The following is an 18,478-nucleotide window of genomic DNA, read 5'->3' as shown; positions in this document are numbered from 1 at the left end:
TTACAATTTTTTACATTTTCATCGCTAAAATCGATTTTAACCAGAGCGTTCATCGGGAGCATAAAACTGCTCCCGCCCATCTCTTTGTCCCGCATTATTATTACTGCCGGTTTTGACCTGCCTCCCAAGATTTGGTGACCATTGCACTCTCTCCCGGACTTGTCCCAATTTTCGATTTCATGGGTGCTCTCCCGGAGACTCCCGGTCTTTTAAAATGATTTAATATACGGCGATATAACGTCAATAAAGTTTTTAAACAAAATAACGCGCCTAGGTAATATTCTATAGGTTTTATGCTTGTTTTACATGCTTGCTGCGTATATTTAACTGTTTTAATTTTCATTTCGCTTCTCCTTTCATGACAAGAAGGATATGTAGCAAAAAAAGCGCTGGGAGGACAAATTTGGTCTGAATAATTTATTAATTTAATAGAATAGAATATTTATTCAACGCCAACGGCGCACAACTATTTCCAGCATTTATATGAGGCAGCTTTGGTTAAAGTCAAGGGTTTCAGAGGACAATCGAGAATATGGTACATACTATAGAGATCAGCATTGCAATAACTACATTTACATTTGTCGGTAACATCCAGGTGAAAACAAGAATTTGTGCAAATAAGAAAATGATAACCATGAAATGAATATCTGGTTAGCATGGAACGATCCTTACAATTCGTTTTCTTCCAATCAGTGTTTAACATTGCAGGAGTATAATAGAATTTTGGATCAATATTTTGCTTTTTGATATTCATATTACTTACAAACTTGACAAAAGCTTCGGAACAAGTGAGAGAGAATTTTGATTTTAGCTCATTTACAAATAGGTCGGTCTGTACAAGTTCATAAACCAATCTAGAACGCATTCGTTTATCAACTCCTAGCGCCTTTTTAAAAAATCTAGATTTAGCACTTTTTCTAATTTATTGAAATCCTTTAAATTTAAATGTGACCAAATAGCTTCAATACCGTAGGATGCAACAGGCGAGATTGCTAAATTAAATAACTTTGTAGCCGTATCAATAGAGGACTTACACAGATTTTTTATTTTTAATGTTGCGAAAATAGAGGCCTTAACCCTTCGATCAATATGTTGACTGAAACAAGTGCCAGATGCTTGAAAAGTTACGCCTAGATAGTTGACTGAAGGGGAAAATTTTAAGTTATTTTCAGATTCCCATGCTTTTTCAATTTTACTATATCTACCAAGACCTTTATTTCTAAATTTTATAATTTGACATTTATCCCAATTTAAATATAGAGACATTTTGCCTAAATAGGTTTTAATATCGCGAATGAGATCTTGGAAAACGAGCAGATTTTCGCTATACAAAACAATATCGTCCGTGTACATTATTGCCTTAACATCAGGATAGTCTACTAGCAGATCGTTAAAGTCGCTGATGGCAAAAATGAACAAAAAAGGGGATAGACTGCCTCCTTGTTTAACACCGTTAGTCTGAGTGATTTTCTTAGAAGTTGTGATCCCGTCATTGAATTGTAAGAAATTTATATCTAAAATGTCAGCCATTAAATTTAATTCATGAATTGTAAACTTCTTACTATCGATAATTTTACGGTAAATGAATTTACGATCAATAGAATCAAAAAGCTTTATTAATTTAATATATTGAAAAAGTTTCCTATTTTTTCAAATTATCTTCTGACTTTTGAAGTTTTAGTTTAATGCAATGTATGCTACATGTCCTTCTTGGCATTAAAGAAGCAGCGAAATGAAAACTAACGCACGTAAACGCACCATATACATCGTTGTATAATTTTTTTCGCAGCATGGAAACGTTATGGCAAAAAAGAATTTCTAAAAAAGTGATAATAAAATTTAAATGAACATTAAATTAAAACGAAAGAGCTCTCCCGTGAGTCCCGATGGCGTTTGAATTTACACTCCCGGTACTTTCCTGTCCCGCTCGCGGTCAACGGCGAAGGAGAGTCCCGCGGTACCGGGTGGGTGGGACGGGAAAATCCGCGAGTCCCGCTAACTCCCGCTCCCGATTAACGCTCTAATTTTAACCATTATAATTTACATTTTATACAGCAGGGACAGTAAAAAAAGCGTTGTGGCTTGATCTCATATTAGATCCTATCGGAATTCCGATAGGATTTAACATGAGACCACGATGACGTCTTCTTCTTTCCTCCCTGGTACTGCCACTCTCCTATTTACTCTTGCGTTTCTTTTTACGCTTGAATACAGGAGGGTTCCAATCGTCATCGTCATTGGCTTCGTCATTGGCTTCGGCTTCGTCAGTGTAACTTTCCCTTAATTTGGCCGAAGGAAGTTTTTTTCTTAAGCCTCGGCCATAACTGCGAGGAGAGTCTGCAAGAACAATGAAAAATCCACATAAAACATTATAAAGCTATTATAAACAGATTTTATTGCATCAAGCACCAAAAAATATAAAACCCAGGTATATCTGGACTAATCCTATAGATTAATCATAATTTTCCCGAAAAAAATTAATCTTGCACTGCTTTTTCCAGTATTGTTTGGTATTGTTCTGGTATTAAATTTTGAAAAAAATCCGGCAAAACAAGAACAATACCGGAAATCTGGTATTGAATTTGGTCTTGTTTTTGAAATACACTCTAATTTAGATTCAAAATTTTTGGTTTCATTTCGGATCAGCAGGGCAACTATACCCCATATTTATATTCATCTACTCATATTTCTTGGCAAAAGTAATCGAATTCAAGCGTCTCAAGCCTCTTTTGGCTGCGATCATGCGTAATTGAGCCATCTTTCATCGTCCAAAACACAATAAAAATGTTCATTAGCGACTTGAGTATGTGCTTGTCTTAAGTTCCTCGTCCTTGACACTACTCTCGATATCTCAGTTTGGGCTTTATATTTAAGATGTACGGCATTGAAAATTGAAAACCTATGAAAAGACACCAAAATCGATGAAATTGGAAATTTTCAGAATTTTTTATCTCAGGGTCACGTCTCAAAATGCTCATAAATATTAATTCCTGTGAAATCCTTCATTTTTATACCTTGATAGCATCTCTAATTAGCATATCATAACGAATATCAGCAAAAAAGTGCATGACCATTTAAATAAAAATGCTTAATGAAACTCACTCTCTTTTTCCTCATCATCATCCGCTAGCTCGGGGACGGGAAGGGGCTCTGCTCTCTTCTTTATTTTTTGACCATTCCTTGGGGTGCTGTAATAAAAAATTGTTTAGAAACAGCCAGATAGAGAATGAAATGCATAATTACGTCTTGACAAAGCCAGCTGGCAGGTTTGCTGGTACTTGCTCGCCGGGGACTTCAGGGTGTTTGCCGATGTCTCTGCCGCGGAGCCAGTTTTCGTACTTGTCATGTTGGAACTTTCGTACGAAGGGTTCCATCGGAATCTCTACGGACCCAATGTCGCAACTGCATTGTGCACAGCGCTTTCCGTACTCGATCCAGCGCTCTGTTGCAAAATTGGTCGCTTCAGCGCAGTTAAAACCCTGGTTGAAACCAGCGTGATACCCATACGGGAAGGTAATTATTATTTCCCCTGCCTCTTGGGTGATCTGAAAGTTAGAAAAATTGAGGTTCTCATTGAAGATCGAAAACTTTAAGGAGCATATACCGTGTCGAAAGGGATGTCGCGCGACTTCAGGACGTCGGGCGAAATGATTGCAGTCTTATGCCGCAAGAAAGCGTTGCAGATTTTGGAGTATTCCGGAAAATAGTCGGCTGCAACACGTTCAAAGTCGCGTCCTTTCGATGGTGGTATAGCATACCATGTTTTCGGGGCGCCGAAATGCAAATAATTGATGCTGTAGAGGTCCATGTCCTCTACATGCCAAGCGAAGGAGGTCTTCCACGATCCAAAATAGAGGTACGCAGTATTAACGCCCTCTATTTTAAAATTACTCTCCTCGCTGACTGTTTCTAAAATTGAGCCGAGCTTGCCGATATTCCAAACCTGCAAAATTAATTATGACGAAATCTGCATATGGCTAATTTAGCAGACAATTTACCTCGAGGTTCGCATCCATCAGTGAGCCGTTGATGTCGGCACCATAGATCCGCTGCTCGTCCTTACTGGTTATGACCTTGTCCCAGTAAGCGCTCACAACCTTATCGTTGTCACCTAAGGGAGGGCGGTCCCTACCAAAATTTTAGAGATTAAAGTTTGAAACTTTTTTTAATAGAAAATGCCCAGCTACAGGCAAGGGGTCAAACTTTTGTGAGAAACGTACTTGCAGAATTCGTCCGACTCTACCATTTCCCTGAAGTCGCGCACGGATATCGACTGTCTTCTTTGATCGCAAGTTTGCTCGTAAGCGCCGTTCATTTCTTTAACGAACTGGTAGATCGGCTCAGGGATTTTGGTATTACCGATTTCGGCCATATTGTACGATCCACTCCGTGCCTTCCATTCAGAGGGAGGAATGATCTGCGAAAATACGATTAACTAAGTTGGGTGCTACTCTCGACTAAGCCAGCGGGGGCGAGATTTGCAATACAGTTGGTTCGCACTGCACTACTGCAAAGATCCATAATGGAAACAATGGATGAGGGAAACAGTAAGCTCTCTTTGGATTCCCGTACGAGTGTCAAGAGTTTGATTTACGATCCAAAATACACAATTATAATACAAATAAAGCAACTAATGCCAATATATTGACGAAAACTTGTGTTTTTAACGTATTTTCCCTTCCCCGTTCATTTGAGCTATTCTCAAATTGACGCCATATCTAGACGCGTCACACAAATCTGGCTCCCGCTGCGCTAAGGCGACTAAGCTTAAAAACTTAATTATGATATTTTCAACTTGTAATTTTCCGTCAACCATCTAACGAACGAAAAAACCCAGTGAATTTAATTAAATGCAACGAAAATTGATGACTTACCTTCGCAATTCCTGCTCGATGAGCCTCTTGGCTCTCCAAGAATTTGACGAATTGATGAAAATCTCTAAACTCCTCATAAGAGGGTTTGAAAATCATAATCTTCGACTCCATTATTTAAAAATCCAATAATTGGCAGGGTTTCTCTTTAGGTTTTTAGGCCTGAAACAAAAGAGAATTTATCAAACAACATTTATCAACAGCATATTGTGCAAGACATTAGAAAATTTGAGATTAAACATGCAACATAAAATTATATCATGTTATGTTAAATTTCTACTTTGGTGTAATATATAGCCAGCTAGCAAAATTTGTTCATGTAACATCTTGACATTAAAAGAACGTTCCTTTTTTGTGGAAGTAATGTTAATGTTCTTTTAATGTCAGGTAATAACATTTATATGTGTTTTATGTTCGATAAATATTCATTTGTATTCGAGTAACATGAACATAGATAGAATATAGCTGAATGTTTCGTTAAGATGTTCCACACGCATCAGTGGAATGTTCTTTAACATTAAACGAACACAATTTGCTAGCTGGGTGTGCATGTCGAATTTTCTTATCCTGTTCGTACACAATAATAGTTTCCTTAGAAAAACACATCTGGACATCATACAGTGAGGGACCAACTTCTATATGGTCCTTTTTATATTTCAAGATAAATGAATTTCTTTTAGCTGTCAAAGCTGGTGTCTTTATATCCCTGATCACCCAAGGAGAATTTATCATTGCAGAAGTATTGAGTTAATTTATTATTGTTTTTTTCAATTTAATTACCTATTTTATTGCACTATTTATAGCGAAATTTATTTTATACTTGCTAATATAGCATAGGTATATTATAAGGTATACAGAATAACATTAAAATAGAGGGCGTTAATACTGCGTAGCATACCAGTTTTTGGGGCGCCGAAATGCAAAAAATAGAGATACGTACGATCCAAAATAGAGGTACGCACTGCGTACCTCTATTTTGGTTCGTGGAAGACCTCCTTCGCTTGGCATGTAGAGGACATGGACCTCCACAGCATCAATTATTTGCATTACGGCGGCCCGAAAACATGGTATGCTATACCACCATCCCATGGACGCTGCGTGTTGCGATGATGGCCGCTCCCTTTTCATTTTCGTAAAAATCAAAATCGACACGGAAAAATCTCGCGATTGCGCGGAAAAATCTCAACAAAAATCTTTTCTGAGGGAAGCATTTTTGCAAAATTCCCACAGGGCTCGATTTTCCGGCAAAAAATCGGAAAAAAGTTCAAGGGGTGTACTTACCGCACTAAACAAGAAGTAGCGAATGAGACCGGCGGGCGCTGGTTGCGTGAGCGTGCCCGCAGGTGGCGTTACCGTCGATCGCCGCTCGAAATAGGGTTGGGCACTAGCTCAAATATCGATATCAAATATCTGATATTGATATGATATTTAAAATATCAAAAAATTGAGAATTTAATGTATTTCAACGATGATATTTCCAGATGATCAAAAAATGGCTGCCAGACGAACCGAAACCGGTTATGGCTATTGAAAAGGCTTACAAACCGATTTTTTAAGCATTTTTCACCGATTTTTTCATAAATATCGGTTAAATAAGAAAACTTTTGAAAAATGGCGGTTTTCCGTAGTCATGGGATGAGTATTCAAATAATTTAAATATTGCGCGCCTTTAAAACGGATGTTTGATAAGGGGTGTGTGGTGTGTCTGCTCCCACCATATGGCGCCAAAATTTGCATCTGGCTGCTTTCTCTTCCCCCCTTCCCGCCACATGGGTGTCTAATTAATTAATTAATAGCTATCGTTAGGTAATAAATAAAATATTATAATTTAATTGTGCCATTTTAAAATTAATTTTTAATTTTGATGTTTACAATATCAGCTGATCATGTGAGGGCGTCAATTTATCTTCAAATTAAAATATTGGGGTGTTTTTCTCCATATCATATGTGCTCTTGAACCTTCATCTGGTATTAAATAATTGAGTTTAATAGATACACATAAGAGAAATCAGGATGAAATTACCTTAAACCGTAGCTGTTTTGTATTAAGTATTTCAATTTTTAATTTGGGGCTATACCATCATCAGAGCAATTTTCGCAATATTATTATTTGCGTTATTTGTACACATTTTGATTGGATTAGTTACATACAATATAAGTTCTTAAAGTGGAATGATACTGGGCAACAATTGAAAATTATTTAAATTGTTGGATACCTTAAACAATATACCGGTAAACAATTTGTTCAACAATTTGCAATAATAAAAAAATGTCCTTCCTACAGTAAAAATTCAAATTTTGCCAATTTTCTCCAAAATCTACAGTGCTTGAACATATTTTCTTGGCATATTCCGATTCCTCTCATCGAGATCTGTCTAACGGTGTATGCCGGCTTATTTGGGAAACTCTTGGTTTTGAAATAAAATCGGATTTCAAGTAAGGAGACAGCCCTTTCCATTTCCAGCCAATTTTCTCGAAAAATAACAGTGCTTTCTAGGTCAATTTTGGCTTTAACTGAATCCTAAGGGACGAGTTAATGCATTGGTAACAAGCATTTTCCAGGCTTTTCCAGTATCATTCCTCTTTAAGTATGGCGTGTGTGGCCTTTATTGTTGTCAGGGTTTAACCTGACCTACCTGACGTTGATGACCATTATTTGTTTACAAACAATTTAATTTAATTTTCATTTAACACAAAAGCTACTATAAACTGACCACAGCTGATAGATCATCTGTGATCGATTTAGTTTGTGAAGGTGCATCCTTTTCCCCGATTAGTTTATAAAGGAGAATTAGATTAATAAGAAATTATCAACAAATACCCTTGAATTTTTAATCCTCAAATTTGGTCCTTTTTCGGAGATTATTCATAACTATTGAGAAAACACAAATAAACCGGTTATTCTTGAAGCGCCTTTTATAACCGCGATCAATTTATTCATTAATTCGACATATTTCTAGTTAAAAATGTTTTAAAACATAACAAATTGCAATTTAAATGAATAAATAACAGTATTTCACGATTAGAACACATTATTAATAAATCGGTTATTTTTTTGTCTGGCAGATTGTACCGGTTTTGATGGCAAGCTCCACATCCGATCTCCACCGATCACGTGATTCCCTTTTGGGTGTCTACTGATGAAGCTCGACAAACAACACACAGCTGACTGTTTCATCAAACACACACACTAACATAGTGTGGCGAAATGAGGCTGACTGTGAGTGTTGCTTTCTGGGGTGCCTTGCTGTGCTGCTTTATTGGATGGGTCACCGGTCAGGGCTACGCATATGGCCCACCGTCCTGCCCGCTGCTGGCAAATTGTAAATGCCGGTTCCCGTGGGGCCGGGGATTTGATTTGTCGAATCTCACCACAATCAACGTCACTCTCTCCAGGTTTGAATCCTAAAAAATCACTTAATTGACCTTTTTAATTATTTAATTGGTTATGCGAAGAATTATGTAACAGCGAAACAGGTTTTACCATAGTGGTGGGGTAAAAATATTTGCAAAAAAATCGAAAATTTTAATTTTTAGGGAATATTAGTATTTTATGCAACACAAATGATAAAATCTACCTAGATAAATAAATATATTTTCTAAATGAGTGTAATGAGCAGAAAAATTAGGAAATGATTTTCCTGTTTTGAAATAAAAATATTTTTTATGTTTTTCCAGCGTAAACATTAGCAGCGGTGACACTGTGATTTTCAACCCCTGTCCATCAAGTCAGGCCTTGAACAACTCTTGTCCTCAAAATGCAGCTGTAATTATTATTCGTTTTAAAAAAATAGACCTTTATTGAAACTGTTGCTCTTATTTTCAGATCTGTAAAGTGTCTTCTGACGGAAACACGACGCATATTCTTGGATTTCATGAAAATGCCACCATCAGCACTGTTGGCGCCAACACTTTAGTTCAATACTCGTATACCGATGATGAGTAAGACTGTGTGTGGTTGCTGCAAACTGACAAAAATTTAAATAATAATCTTTTGCAGTAATTCTTCAAAAAGCACGAGCGTCAAGTTGATTTGTGCGTACAACGGCGAGGCTACGACCCTAACTGAGGATCCAACAGTGCCAGGAGTAAATATTTTTTTCATTCGTTTTTATTTAATTTAAGTCTAAAATCATTTGAGCCTTATTTTAAAGCCAACAAAATATAATTTAGCAGTACCAGGTGAATGTAGACATTTTTTTTCTACGTAACATGTAGGAAAATTCCAAGTTCAAAGTTCCTAATTTATTTATTTTCTCAGAAATCATGACCTGAAATAAAATATTGGGTGTAACATTTGATTGAGGCAAGATATCATCTAAAAAAAAATCGCCATTTACTCTAAAATTTAATTCGGAACAACTTATGCTTGAAAAAGGATGGAGGTAAATTTTCTCGACCTTTTTTTTTAGAAAATATGAGTTTTCCAGGTAGTAATTTTTTCAAGCTTTGCTGCCAAAATGTAGCCCGTGCAATTCTGCATAAGTACCATAAGTCTCACGGTGGAATCTCTTTAATTTAGTGCCAACCTTAGTTTGAAGTAAAAGAAACGGCTCTATGTCGCTGTGCCATGCTGTTCCTTACGAGGATGAAATTAAATTTTCTTATACATGATACGGGCAACCAAATTGAACCTTTAAGAGGTCTAGAACAATCTTCTGGGTCTGACCATGATAGTAAAAGTACAATAAAATGTCAGAAATCAGTAATTCTGTGGTCATTTTTAAGGTTTTGAGTCGGAATAACAATCATTTTAGTCCCAAACAAAAACTCCTTGGTTAAAAACAGTTAAAGGGGATTGATAATAAAAAATCCTGGAGGAATTTTCCTCGTGATTTGAACACGGCTTGATGTAAAGCGCCGAGAAGAACAAAAAAATTATCTGTCGCAAAATTTGGTTAAATTTTAAATATAAAATGGATTGATGCCTCAAAATCATGGCAAAATGCTTGTTGCCAATGCATGAACTATTCCTTTAGAATTCATTTAAAGCCAAAATTTACCAAAAAGGCTTGTAAATTTTATTTAATACATTTTTAAATAATTAAATAATTTTTTAGGAAATTGTCTCCTTACTTGAAATTCTGTTTTAATTCCCAACAAAGAGATTCCCTGAAACGCTGTTGAACAGATCTCAACCAGAGAAATCCAAATCTGCCAAGAAAATGTGCTCAAGCGCCGGAAATATTTGAGAAAATTTTAATAAAATATTTTCTACTTTTTTATAGTTTATCCGTTTTAAAATAATTTTCAAGTGTCACCCTGTATCGATTCACTGGAAACTAATTGATTTTCCTCTTTCCAGGGACTGATCCTGACGTCAAAAGAAGTTTGCTCGACTGACGTTCCGGATGAAGCAAATGAAGACGAATTGTCCTCTGGCGCCACTTTCCTGTTCATCTTCTTTAGCCTGTTCGCCGCCTACTTCTTCGGCGGCATGGCCATTCTCAAGTACATCAAAGGCGCTCAGGGTGTTGAAATGATTCCAAACCACGAGTTTTGGACGAGCTTGCCCTCCCTTGTCAAGGTAAATATTATCTGGCTCTGATTTTTCGTTACTCAATTCAAATTTTTCCAGGACGGCTTCTACTTCGCCATGTCCGGATGCAGAGGTTCACCGAGCTACGACAGAATCTGAGAGTTGACACTCGTAAAATTGTCCGGTGTTGGATTACTAACAAGTACAGACTGTACGTCGAGATTTTTAGGGATATTTACTTACTAACAGTGATAAGGAGAGCTCGAATAATCAAATGAAAGCAGGATCCTGTAATTTGTGCTGTGTTCACATCTGATATACATATATATTTACTACAATTAAAATTAAAGGTATATTTTAGTAGGAAAACGTTTGTCTTTGCTATAAAGAATTTCTCCAACTCTATCGCCAGTCTGGAAACCAATATTTAGATTTTTTGCCCATAGAAAAATTAAGATGATTTTTTTCAGTCTTTCGGCAGTTATGCTCACAGGCGAAAATAGTTTTATTTTCATTAAAATTCCGCCGTCTGTCCGATCGTCGACCATGAATCCTCATTGGACTGGTCTTGGGTGGGGCTTTGACCTGCAGTACTCAAATGACCTTTTTCAGGGCGCCCCGCGACCTGAGATCAGCTCCAAGGCCAGTTTTTAATGCTTTTGCAGTAGTTATGAGCACATTTAGCGACAATTTTTTAACCCTTCTCCAACCGCGTGACCTGAGATCAAGCTCTGGTCTGTTTTATGCGGTTTTAACGGTGCTGTCGCTTATATTTTAGTCATTTGCTCAAATTCGCCGCTTCAACGGACAGTTGCGACGCGCCGGTCTGGAGGCCCTCTTGTTATTAAAGGTAAGGTTTTAGTATGAAAATGGTTTGTCTTTGCTGTAAAGAATTTTATGAACTCCATCGCTGGTGTGAAAATCAATTTTTAGACTTTTTGTCCCCATAGAAAAATTCAAAATAATTCTTTTGGCTTCGCGTCGCGTGATGTTTACAAAGCAAAAATAGTTTTATTTTTATTAAAATTCAGCCGTTTGTCCGATCGTCAACCACGACCCCTCATTGGACAGGTTTTGGATGGGGCTTTTGACCTGCGGTACTCAAACAACCTTTTCAGGGTACCCTGACCTGAGATCTGCTCCAAGGCCAGTTTTTAATGCTTTTGCAGTAGTTTTGAGCACATCTGGCGACGATTTTTAACCCTTCTTGCAGCCACACGACCTGAGATCAGGCCATGGACTGTTTTTTCCACTTTTGACCGCGCTGTCGCTATTATTTAAATGTTTTGGTGACAGCGCCTGACTGGACTCAGGAGGCCCAAGGAGCGCAAGCCTCTTGTTATTAAGAGTATATTATTTTACAATTATTATGTCTTTTGAAATTTCCAATAAAATAATTTTGCAATTGAAATAACAAAAGCTAAAAAGGACTCTCATCAGCCAACGGTAAAGATTTTCATCTTCGAATTCGACAAAAATTAAAATCTTAAATGGGTGACCTCCAAATATTTTTGTTTTAATTCTTTTGTTCGCGTGAACAGGAACTAAAATAATGAGAGGTGTGTACTGGTGTTTTGCTAACATTTAATTATAATGTCTTATCTAAACAAGAAGGAACACGCGCAACGAGGAAACAGGCAAATTAAACAAATTTAAACCGCAGTCGCTACGCTTCTTATTTAACCACGGCGATAAAACATTAGCAGAGCAAATTTTTCTCAGGAATTCCTCCCGTTTAGTTTTTTTTTCATACATTTAAAACTAAAGTAGACACCGCGTAAGTGCGTTGATAAATTTATTTTAAGCTCGCATAATTACAAATACAAACTTTTACTGTTAAATAATTTTGAGTTGAGAGTTAAAATATTGACGAAGGGCCATTTTTACTGGTTACGTAATAAAATTCGATTTTGTGTAATTGAGACTGTAAAAATTGCATTATATTTTATCCAGGAACTCTCGATTTTGAAATTGCGAGAGAGAACCAGAAATCTTTCGGGAAGTTCCCAAACCTGCAGTGCAGTGGCCTTTTGCGGTTATATTTATCAGTTTTGTGCGGGTTATACCGCCAAATGGATAAACAATGAACAAATTCCCCATTTGGAGAGGGAATGGGTATTTATTTTTGGGTTTCCGAGTTTTTAAACACGTTTCAAATGTAATTTTTCATGCGCACCAAAAATGTGGGAGAAACTTGCTGCAAAAAACTGCTTAGTACCCATTCCCAGCCCTGACCAAAATACTCACGTGCAATAACTTTGTGAAGCTAAATTATAAAACATAGCCTCTTTATAAACTTCGCGAATTTGAGCTTTTAGGACCGTTAATAAAATTACTAATAACCATTAAAAATGTCTAGTACTCCCCTCAAAATTATCTTGAATAATTTTAGGAAAATTTTAAATTAAGTGAACAGTTTGTTAATCTAAAATTTAATTTATAACTCTGTTCCCGGGGATTCCGTCCCAACCATGCCACCCTTTAAGAAAGGAATTTCGGAAATTTCGCTCTTGGCACAGGGAGATTATTCCGGGCAGATTCGACTATATTTGAAAATAATTATTTTCCAAAGCTTTCTAAATTATTTAAAAAAACTCTTTTGCAAATTTGTCAGAAGCTGTGCCTTTCTTTTAATAAAATTATGTCCTATATTTATTTATCCATTAATAATAATCCGTCCCGTTTGAATAACGAGCTCAATATCTATTTTCCGCGTGCAATCAATTGAGGACGTTCACGTTTATTAGCTTTTTCAATTTCAGAGGTGGCAATATTTGCAATCGCAATGAAGCGGTTGTTCATTTGTGATATAAAATATTCAACGCAAGAAAATGCGTCGTGCCGTGTTTCTCTGTCCGCGATTGGTGGGGGCCGACCGAAACACGGCATCGTCAATCGCGTGTGAGTAGGCGTACGTCTAGGATATATCGACTGCGAGAAGAACAATAAAACTGCGGATATATAGAAGAGACGAGTTTCCCGAATCGACCGTCAGTCAGCTTCCTCACTTCCTATATATTGCGTCTGCCGTCCAAAAATAATGTTTTAGGATGGTGATCTTCACAGGAAAGGGACCGAATTCCGTCCAACACGCCGAGTGAGTATGATTTAAAATTTCGAGTCTGCCTAAAGTCGAGGTCGACCAAAATTGCTGCTTTTTGTCTCGTCTCGTGTGTGATTGAGGTTGTTGCTTCAATCGACGACCTTGGAAATGTGCGTGACCTTAACAAGAGGCGATGTGCTTGCTGGAGAACACACTTCAATAAATACCAAAATGCAATGCCCACTGTTGTGTTTCGCTTCTCTCGGAAACTCCCCGAAGTTTTAGAAAAATAGCACTCGTGCGTTTCTCTATCGAAAATATATACAATTTTTGACCCACTCTTGATTGGAAATTGTCGATAATACGCCGCGAATTAGAGGCTGCGTGCCGACGAACGAAAATGAAGAGTGAAATTTCGCGATCTCTATCCCTCACGCCGCGACTTTCATTATTATTATCCGCACTAGTAATCCAAGCGTGCGGCGGGAACAGAGGCAAAAGCACGAAAATAGTTATTAAATTTATGCATCCTCTTAATTAACGAAATTTTATTTCCCTTTCGAATCCAGCCGTATCTTTTCTGTACAAAAATATATTTGTCTCTCACTATATAGAGATAAATAAATTTAATTATATTCACCTTGTGTTTGTAAATCAAATGTTACGATTTCTGATTTTCCAAGGTGAGCCAAGTTTGAAAAAAGCGAATGTTAAATTGATGCACCTGGAATTAGTGTGGCCAAAAAGCAGAGAGAATATATACGAGCGCAAGAGACCGCAACAAAGGCACCTTTTTCGGGTCTGCGCGAAAGAAAATCCAAGGCCACTGTGGTCGTTCGAGCGTTTCCCATACAGAATTTTGGTCAAACGCGAAAAATAACGAAAAACGTCAGTCGTCATCGGTTGTTATCCCCGAAAAACCGCAGAGATGCAAACGACACAACTTCGAGAGGAGATTAAATAATTAAATCTGTACCTTCCATTTCTTTTTTTTATCTGAATAAATTATTAAATCAGGCCGCGGTCTCTGGTATACAGGATTATGGAAGAATTCCTGAATAAAAAGGTTGAATAATCTCTGAAGTGCATTTATGCCGCAAGGAGACGTGCGCGAGGATGGGCTCAGGTCTCACCTGGCTGCTACCTGGCGAACGGAGCAACCTTGGTGGGAATCAAAAGTATATATAATGAATGCTGCGTTGTCTCGTTGCGATGCGAGAAACGCGCAGGCAGAGGAGGAACGTTCGCGAATCAATACAAATTTTATTTAAAGACTACCTTTGATGAGCTTTCTGAGCCCACCAATCGATTCCTGAGGGTTGAATTAGGAAAAGGGGATGTTTTTTCCGTTAAAAAAGTCCAGCGCGACGTGCGAACTTTTTTCCCGCCAAAACAAATGAATGCGAGAAGTGCACATGCGTCAGAGCTTGACAAAGAAGTCATTCGTTTCTCTGCAAGTGCTTAAACTAGCTCTCACGCATGCGCACTTCTCGCATTCATTTGTTTTGGCGGGGAAAAAAGTTCTTACGTCGCGCTACACTTTTTTAACGGAAAAAATATCCATTTTACCTAATTCGACCCTCAGGAATCGATTGGTGGGCTCAGAAACCTCGTCAAACACGGTATTTAAAATTATTTTGTCGTTGAAATTTTTAAAAATAGGTTTTTGATGGACTTGAAAATAATAAAATTAAATTCAAAGTTAATTTAAAATCACCGTAAACAGTTTAAAATTAAAACTACAGAAGTAACGGATTTTAGAGTTTCATTCGGGCTGAAAGAGGTTGGCGAACGATCCTCTGGCAGGTCGGATTTTACTTTCCTTCCTTCGGCTTGGAGTTGGAGTGAGCCGAGCGAGGAGAGTCAGTCGTTCGCCGCCCGCCGCCGCCGCCGCGTTTTCACTTTGTTTTCTAGCGACGAGCGTATAGTGAAAGACAGACACAGACCTCTTTTCCTTCATCTTCCTCGCGTTGTGAGATGCTTTGCTAGCCGCCGACGATCGACAGTCCCGCGCCCGACACACACTAAAATCTCAGCAAAATGAGGGAATCGGCACTCACGCCGACCAGGCAGCGCGAAATGTTCAGCTGGACCGTTTCAAGCCCCAGCAGGTACGAATATATGTTATTCAAATTGGTTTATTTGTTGTGAAACCACAAAATCCGGCAGCTGCTTTTGAGGTTTCTGAGAGGGAATTTTCGGGCGTATTTTCTCGCCGTTTTTGTAATAATTTATAATCGTCTGCCTTGTACGCAATTCACATCATGAAGGCCGTAACTCTGCGGAGTTTAATTTAATGCTTTAATATTCGGCACATATTTTAGAACTGCGATGATTTTGCAGAGCCGGCACGCACGCCTGATACATAATTATGCTCCGCGCGGTGAAAGTTCTTCGCCAAATCAAAAATCAATGGACGAACTCTTTGCCGTGTTGTTGTTAATGAGAAAAACTCTTCGTTTACCTGATAGCCGCTTCTATTTTAACTAAAACGATTCTGTAAATATGTTTGGAAATTTTCTCAAATGTTGATAGCCTACCTAGATTTCCATTAAAAACAAAAATAATTATCTCCCTCGCATATTGTTTTGACGCCTCTATTATTTCGTTCACGGCCCGGCGCTTGAGTTTTTTTTTTATTTTAAATTCATATTAATTACACGCGATTCTACACAAAAACAATGAGGCGCGCTTTCAAGAACAACGCACGTCAAGTTCACTGGCAAACAATTTAAAATTTAATTGAATTCTGCACGTCGTGCGTGAGGCAGTGATTCATCAATACTAATTATGAAACAAATATATAAAGAAATCGAATTAAATGCCAAGGTTGTGTTTTTATAATTTTATTATTTTTCCTTGTATAAAAATTATTGAAACCGGATTATATTGCGCTGCAGTTATAAATCTAAACTATAATCAAAAAATGCATTCAACAAAGAGGAAAGTCCAGTTTTCAACTCCCTCCATGAGCGATGGGTATTAATAGAATGTTAATTTCCTCCCGAGAAGTGGAATTTTAAAGTGGATTGATGCCGCAAAAGCCTGGAAAATCCTTTAGGATTCAGTTGAAGCCAAAATTGACCGTTTAGGACTGTCTCCTTATTTGAAATTCTTTTTTATTTCCCAACAAAGAGTTTCCTTAAAAGGTTTAAAACGCTGTTGGTCAGATCTCAACGAGAGGGATCGAAATCTGCGAAGAAAATGTGCTCAAGCGCTGGAAATTTAGAAGAAAATTCAAAAAATTCGAATTTTAACTGTAGCAAGGTCATAATTTAATTTATTTCATCCAATTTTCAGTTCATATAATTTCCAACTTATTTAACCTCCTTTCTGAACCTCAAGTTAAAATCTTTATTTTGCCACACAAGCATTACACAAAATGAAAATGGGGAAATTTCTCTTCTCAAGTTGAAGAAGTTGCGTTTCACACGAGAAGAGCGGTGTAATCATTATATTTTATTCCAGCACAAGTCGCCTTACGTGACGTGACTTGGCTGCAATTTTTGGAGGTCCAATGTTGAATATGCGTTCGAACCTTGCCGTCTCATCGCAGGCAGGAGCAAAAACTGTCTAATTTGCCGAGCACAGTCAGCGTCATTATTTCCTCTCGCCTCCTCATTGTTGTTTGCTAGCTCGTTTGCGACGTCAGCCGCGCAAAGATGAAAAAATCAGTCGGAAAAGAGAAGAAGGTGCATCGTCACCTCGCGATGGCGTCATGTGGAGATGGAAGCATGGTTGTTGTCCGCACGTCATTCTCGCACCTGCTCGCGAAATAAACCACAGATTTTCAGACGTAAATTTACACTTGTCGAACAATGCGGGATGATAAAATGAGGAAATGTGTTGAAGCGGATGTAAACAAACGTTTTACTCTAAATAAAAACTAAATCTTGAGCCAAAATGACTTAAAAGCATGCTTTTCAACTGTCTCCTTACTTGAAATCTGATTTTATTTCACTAAAAAAGAGTCTACCTGAGAGGTTTCATGGACTATTGGACCAGAAGAATCGAAATATGACAAGAAAATGTGGTCAAGCGCTGGAAATTTTGGAGAAAATCTGAAAATTTTGAATTTTTACTATAGCAAATGTGGCCGTTAGTTAAAAAAAAATCGATTTTCCGCACTGTGGGATCGAAATTGAACCACCAAAGGTTGATTCCGACCCTCAGGTTCTTACCCTGAGGGTCAGATTGCGAAAAAATGCCCAAAATTGTAAATTTTGGTGTCGTTTCACTGGCTTTTGACTCATCACAATTCAAATTTTGCTATGACAATTTTTCACGGCATAAGAAAATTATGTTTTTGGAAAATTTTGTCTAAATTTCACAGCCCTACGCATTAACAACAATTTAAAAACGAATTTCCTCTTTCATAATATTCGAGGAGAATATCGATCTGACCTCTCCATCTGATTTTTACTGTGCGTGGCTAGAAAAGATTATGGAAATCGCTGCCAAATGGTGTGCACGTGCGGCGAATTGGCGGGTCAGGCAACGACCTGAGACCTGGGCAGACGCGACAAGTCTCCCAACAGGATGGAATCTGATAAAATATTGCGAAACAAGAGGATTGGAATATAATGCTTTTCAGCAGAGAAGTGGAATAGGTCGTCTGTTGCCAAGCGAAGCTAGCAAGAGAGAATGCATGCGCACTCTCTGACATTTATTATATTAACTTTAAAAAATTCAGTTCACGCCGCGTAACGCGAGAGAGTAAAAAGGGCAAATCGTTAATATGGCTATGATTCAGGCAAAATATAAATGGGATTAGATTGACGTCAAAGAAGACGCGCAAAATGAACGTGCGAGTTCTTTGTGTCGGGAATGAGAGAATTTTTTTACAGGTTGTGACGCTGATAGCAAAAAGTGCTGCGGACGTTTCGCAAGTAACTGCGTGACGCTTGAATGGCAAAGCGTTAATTATCGCCTCGCAACAAAGCAAACAAATAATTTTTGTTTTCAAACACTTCAAGTGATGATTTTTAAATTTGCATTGGTAAATTGCTTAACTAAACTTTAACGGACTGAAGAAATCTTTGAATTGTTTTCAATCGAATTGACTAGTGAACTAGTTTTGCTCTG

General features: G+C 37.7%; 3 protein-coding genes across 5 annotated transcripts in view; 2 read left to right on the top strand and 1 right to left on the bottom strand.

The window, feature by feature from the left end:
• LOC135940908 (uncharacterized) overlaps window positions 1–10,719 on the top strand; it is a 39,095-nt gene extending 28,376 nt beyond the window's left edge. For both annotated transcript variants that reach the window (XM_065486028.1, XM_065486029.1), the window contains 6 exons: window positions 7,938–8,267; window positions 8,550–8,637; window positions 8,698–8,813; window positions 8,872–8,959; window positions 10,177–10,398; window positions 10,450–10,719. In XM_065486028.1, coding sequence (XP_065342100.1) covers window positions 8,080–8,267; window positions 8,550–8,637; window positions 8,698–8,813; window positions 8,872–8,959; window positions 10,177–10,398; window positions 10,450–10,509 — 762 coding nt within the window. In that variant the 5' untranslated portion in view covers window positions 7,938–8,079 and the 3' untranslated portion in view covers window positions 10,510–10,719. The remainder of the gene's footprint in view (window positions 1–7,937; window positions 8,268–8,549; window positions 8,638–8,697; window positions 8,814–8,871; window positions 8,960–10,176; window positions 10,399–10,449) is intronic.
• LOC135940852 (probable lysine-specific demethylase 4B) lies at window positions 2,177–4,985 on the bottom strand. The gene is made up of 7 exons (XM_065485939.1): window positions 4,875–4,985; window positions 4,221–4,417; window positions 3,999–4,128; window positions 3,605–3,943; window positions 3,244–3,545; window positions 3,103–3,188; window positions 2,177–2,337 (listed from the first exon to the last, which is right to left on the bottom strand). The coding sequence occupies exons 1-7, from the start codon at window positions 4,983–4,985 to the stop codon at window positions 2,177–2,179; spliced, it is 1,326 nt and encodes a 441-aa protein (XP_065342011.1).
• Window positions 10,720–13,385: 2,666 nt separating the features above from the next.
• The window catches only part of snu (snustorr), a 31,225-nt gene continuing 26,132 nt past the window's right edge, over window positions 13,386–18,478 (top strand). Inside the window, exon 1 of one of the 2 annotated variants that reach the window (XM_065483371.1) lies at window positions 13,386–13,447. In XM_065483371.1, the coding sequence (XP_065339443.1) occupies window positions 13,401–13,447 (47 nt within the window). In that variant the 5' untranslated portion in view covers window positions 13,386–13,400. Of the gene's footprint in view, window positions 13,448–15,279; window positions 15,505–18,478 lie in introns of those variants that run through there. The other variant, XM_065483370.1, reaches the window with a different exon arrangement.

This window comes from Cloeon dipterum, chromosome 3 (assembly GCF_949628265.1).
Source record: "Cloeon dipterum chromosome 3, ieCloDipt1.1, whole genome shotgun sequence".
In the NCBI taxonomy this organism is placed as follows: Eukaryota; Metazoa; Arthropoda; class Insecta; order Ephemeroptera; family Baetidae; genus Cloeon; species Cloeon dipterum.
This window is presented reverse-complemented; position numbering and strand designations above follow the sequence as displayed.

What these genes read in the sequence shown, in the direction of transcription:
- LOC135940852 (XM_065485939.1), bottom strand. Translation starts at nt 4,985, where the DNA reads ATGGAGTCGAAGATTATGATTTTCAAACCCTCTTATGAGGAGTTTAGA. An exon ending in TGATGGATGCGAACCTCGAG is followed by an intron (nt 3,944 to 3,998) that starts GTAAATTGTCTG and finishes TTAATTTTGCAG; the next exon opens with GTTTGGAATATCGGCAAGCT. An exon ending in GCGACATCCCTTTCGACACG is followed by an intron (nt 3,546 to 3,604) that starts GTATATGCTCCT and finishes TCTAACTTTCAG; the next exon opens with ATCACCCAAGAGGCAGGGGA.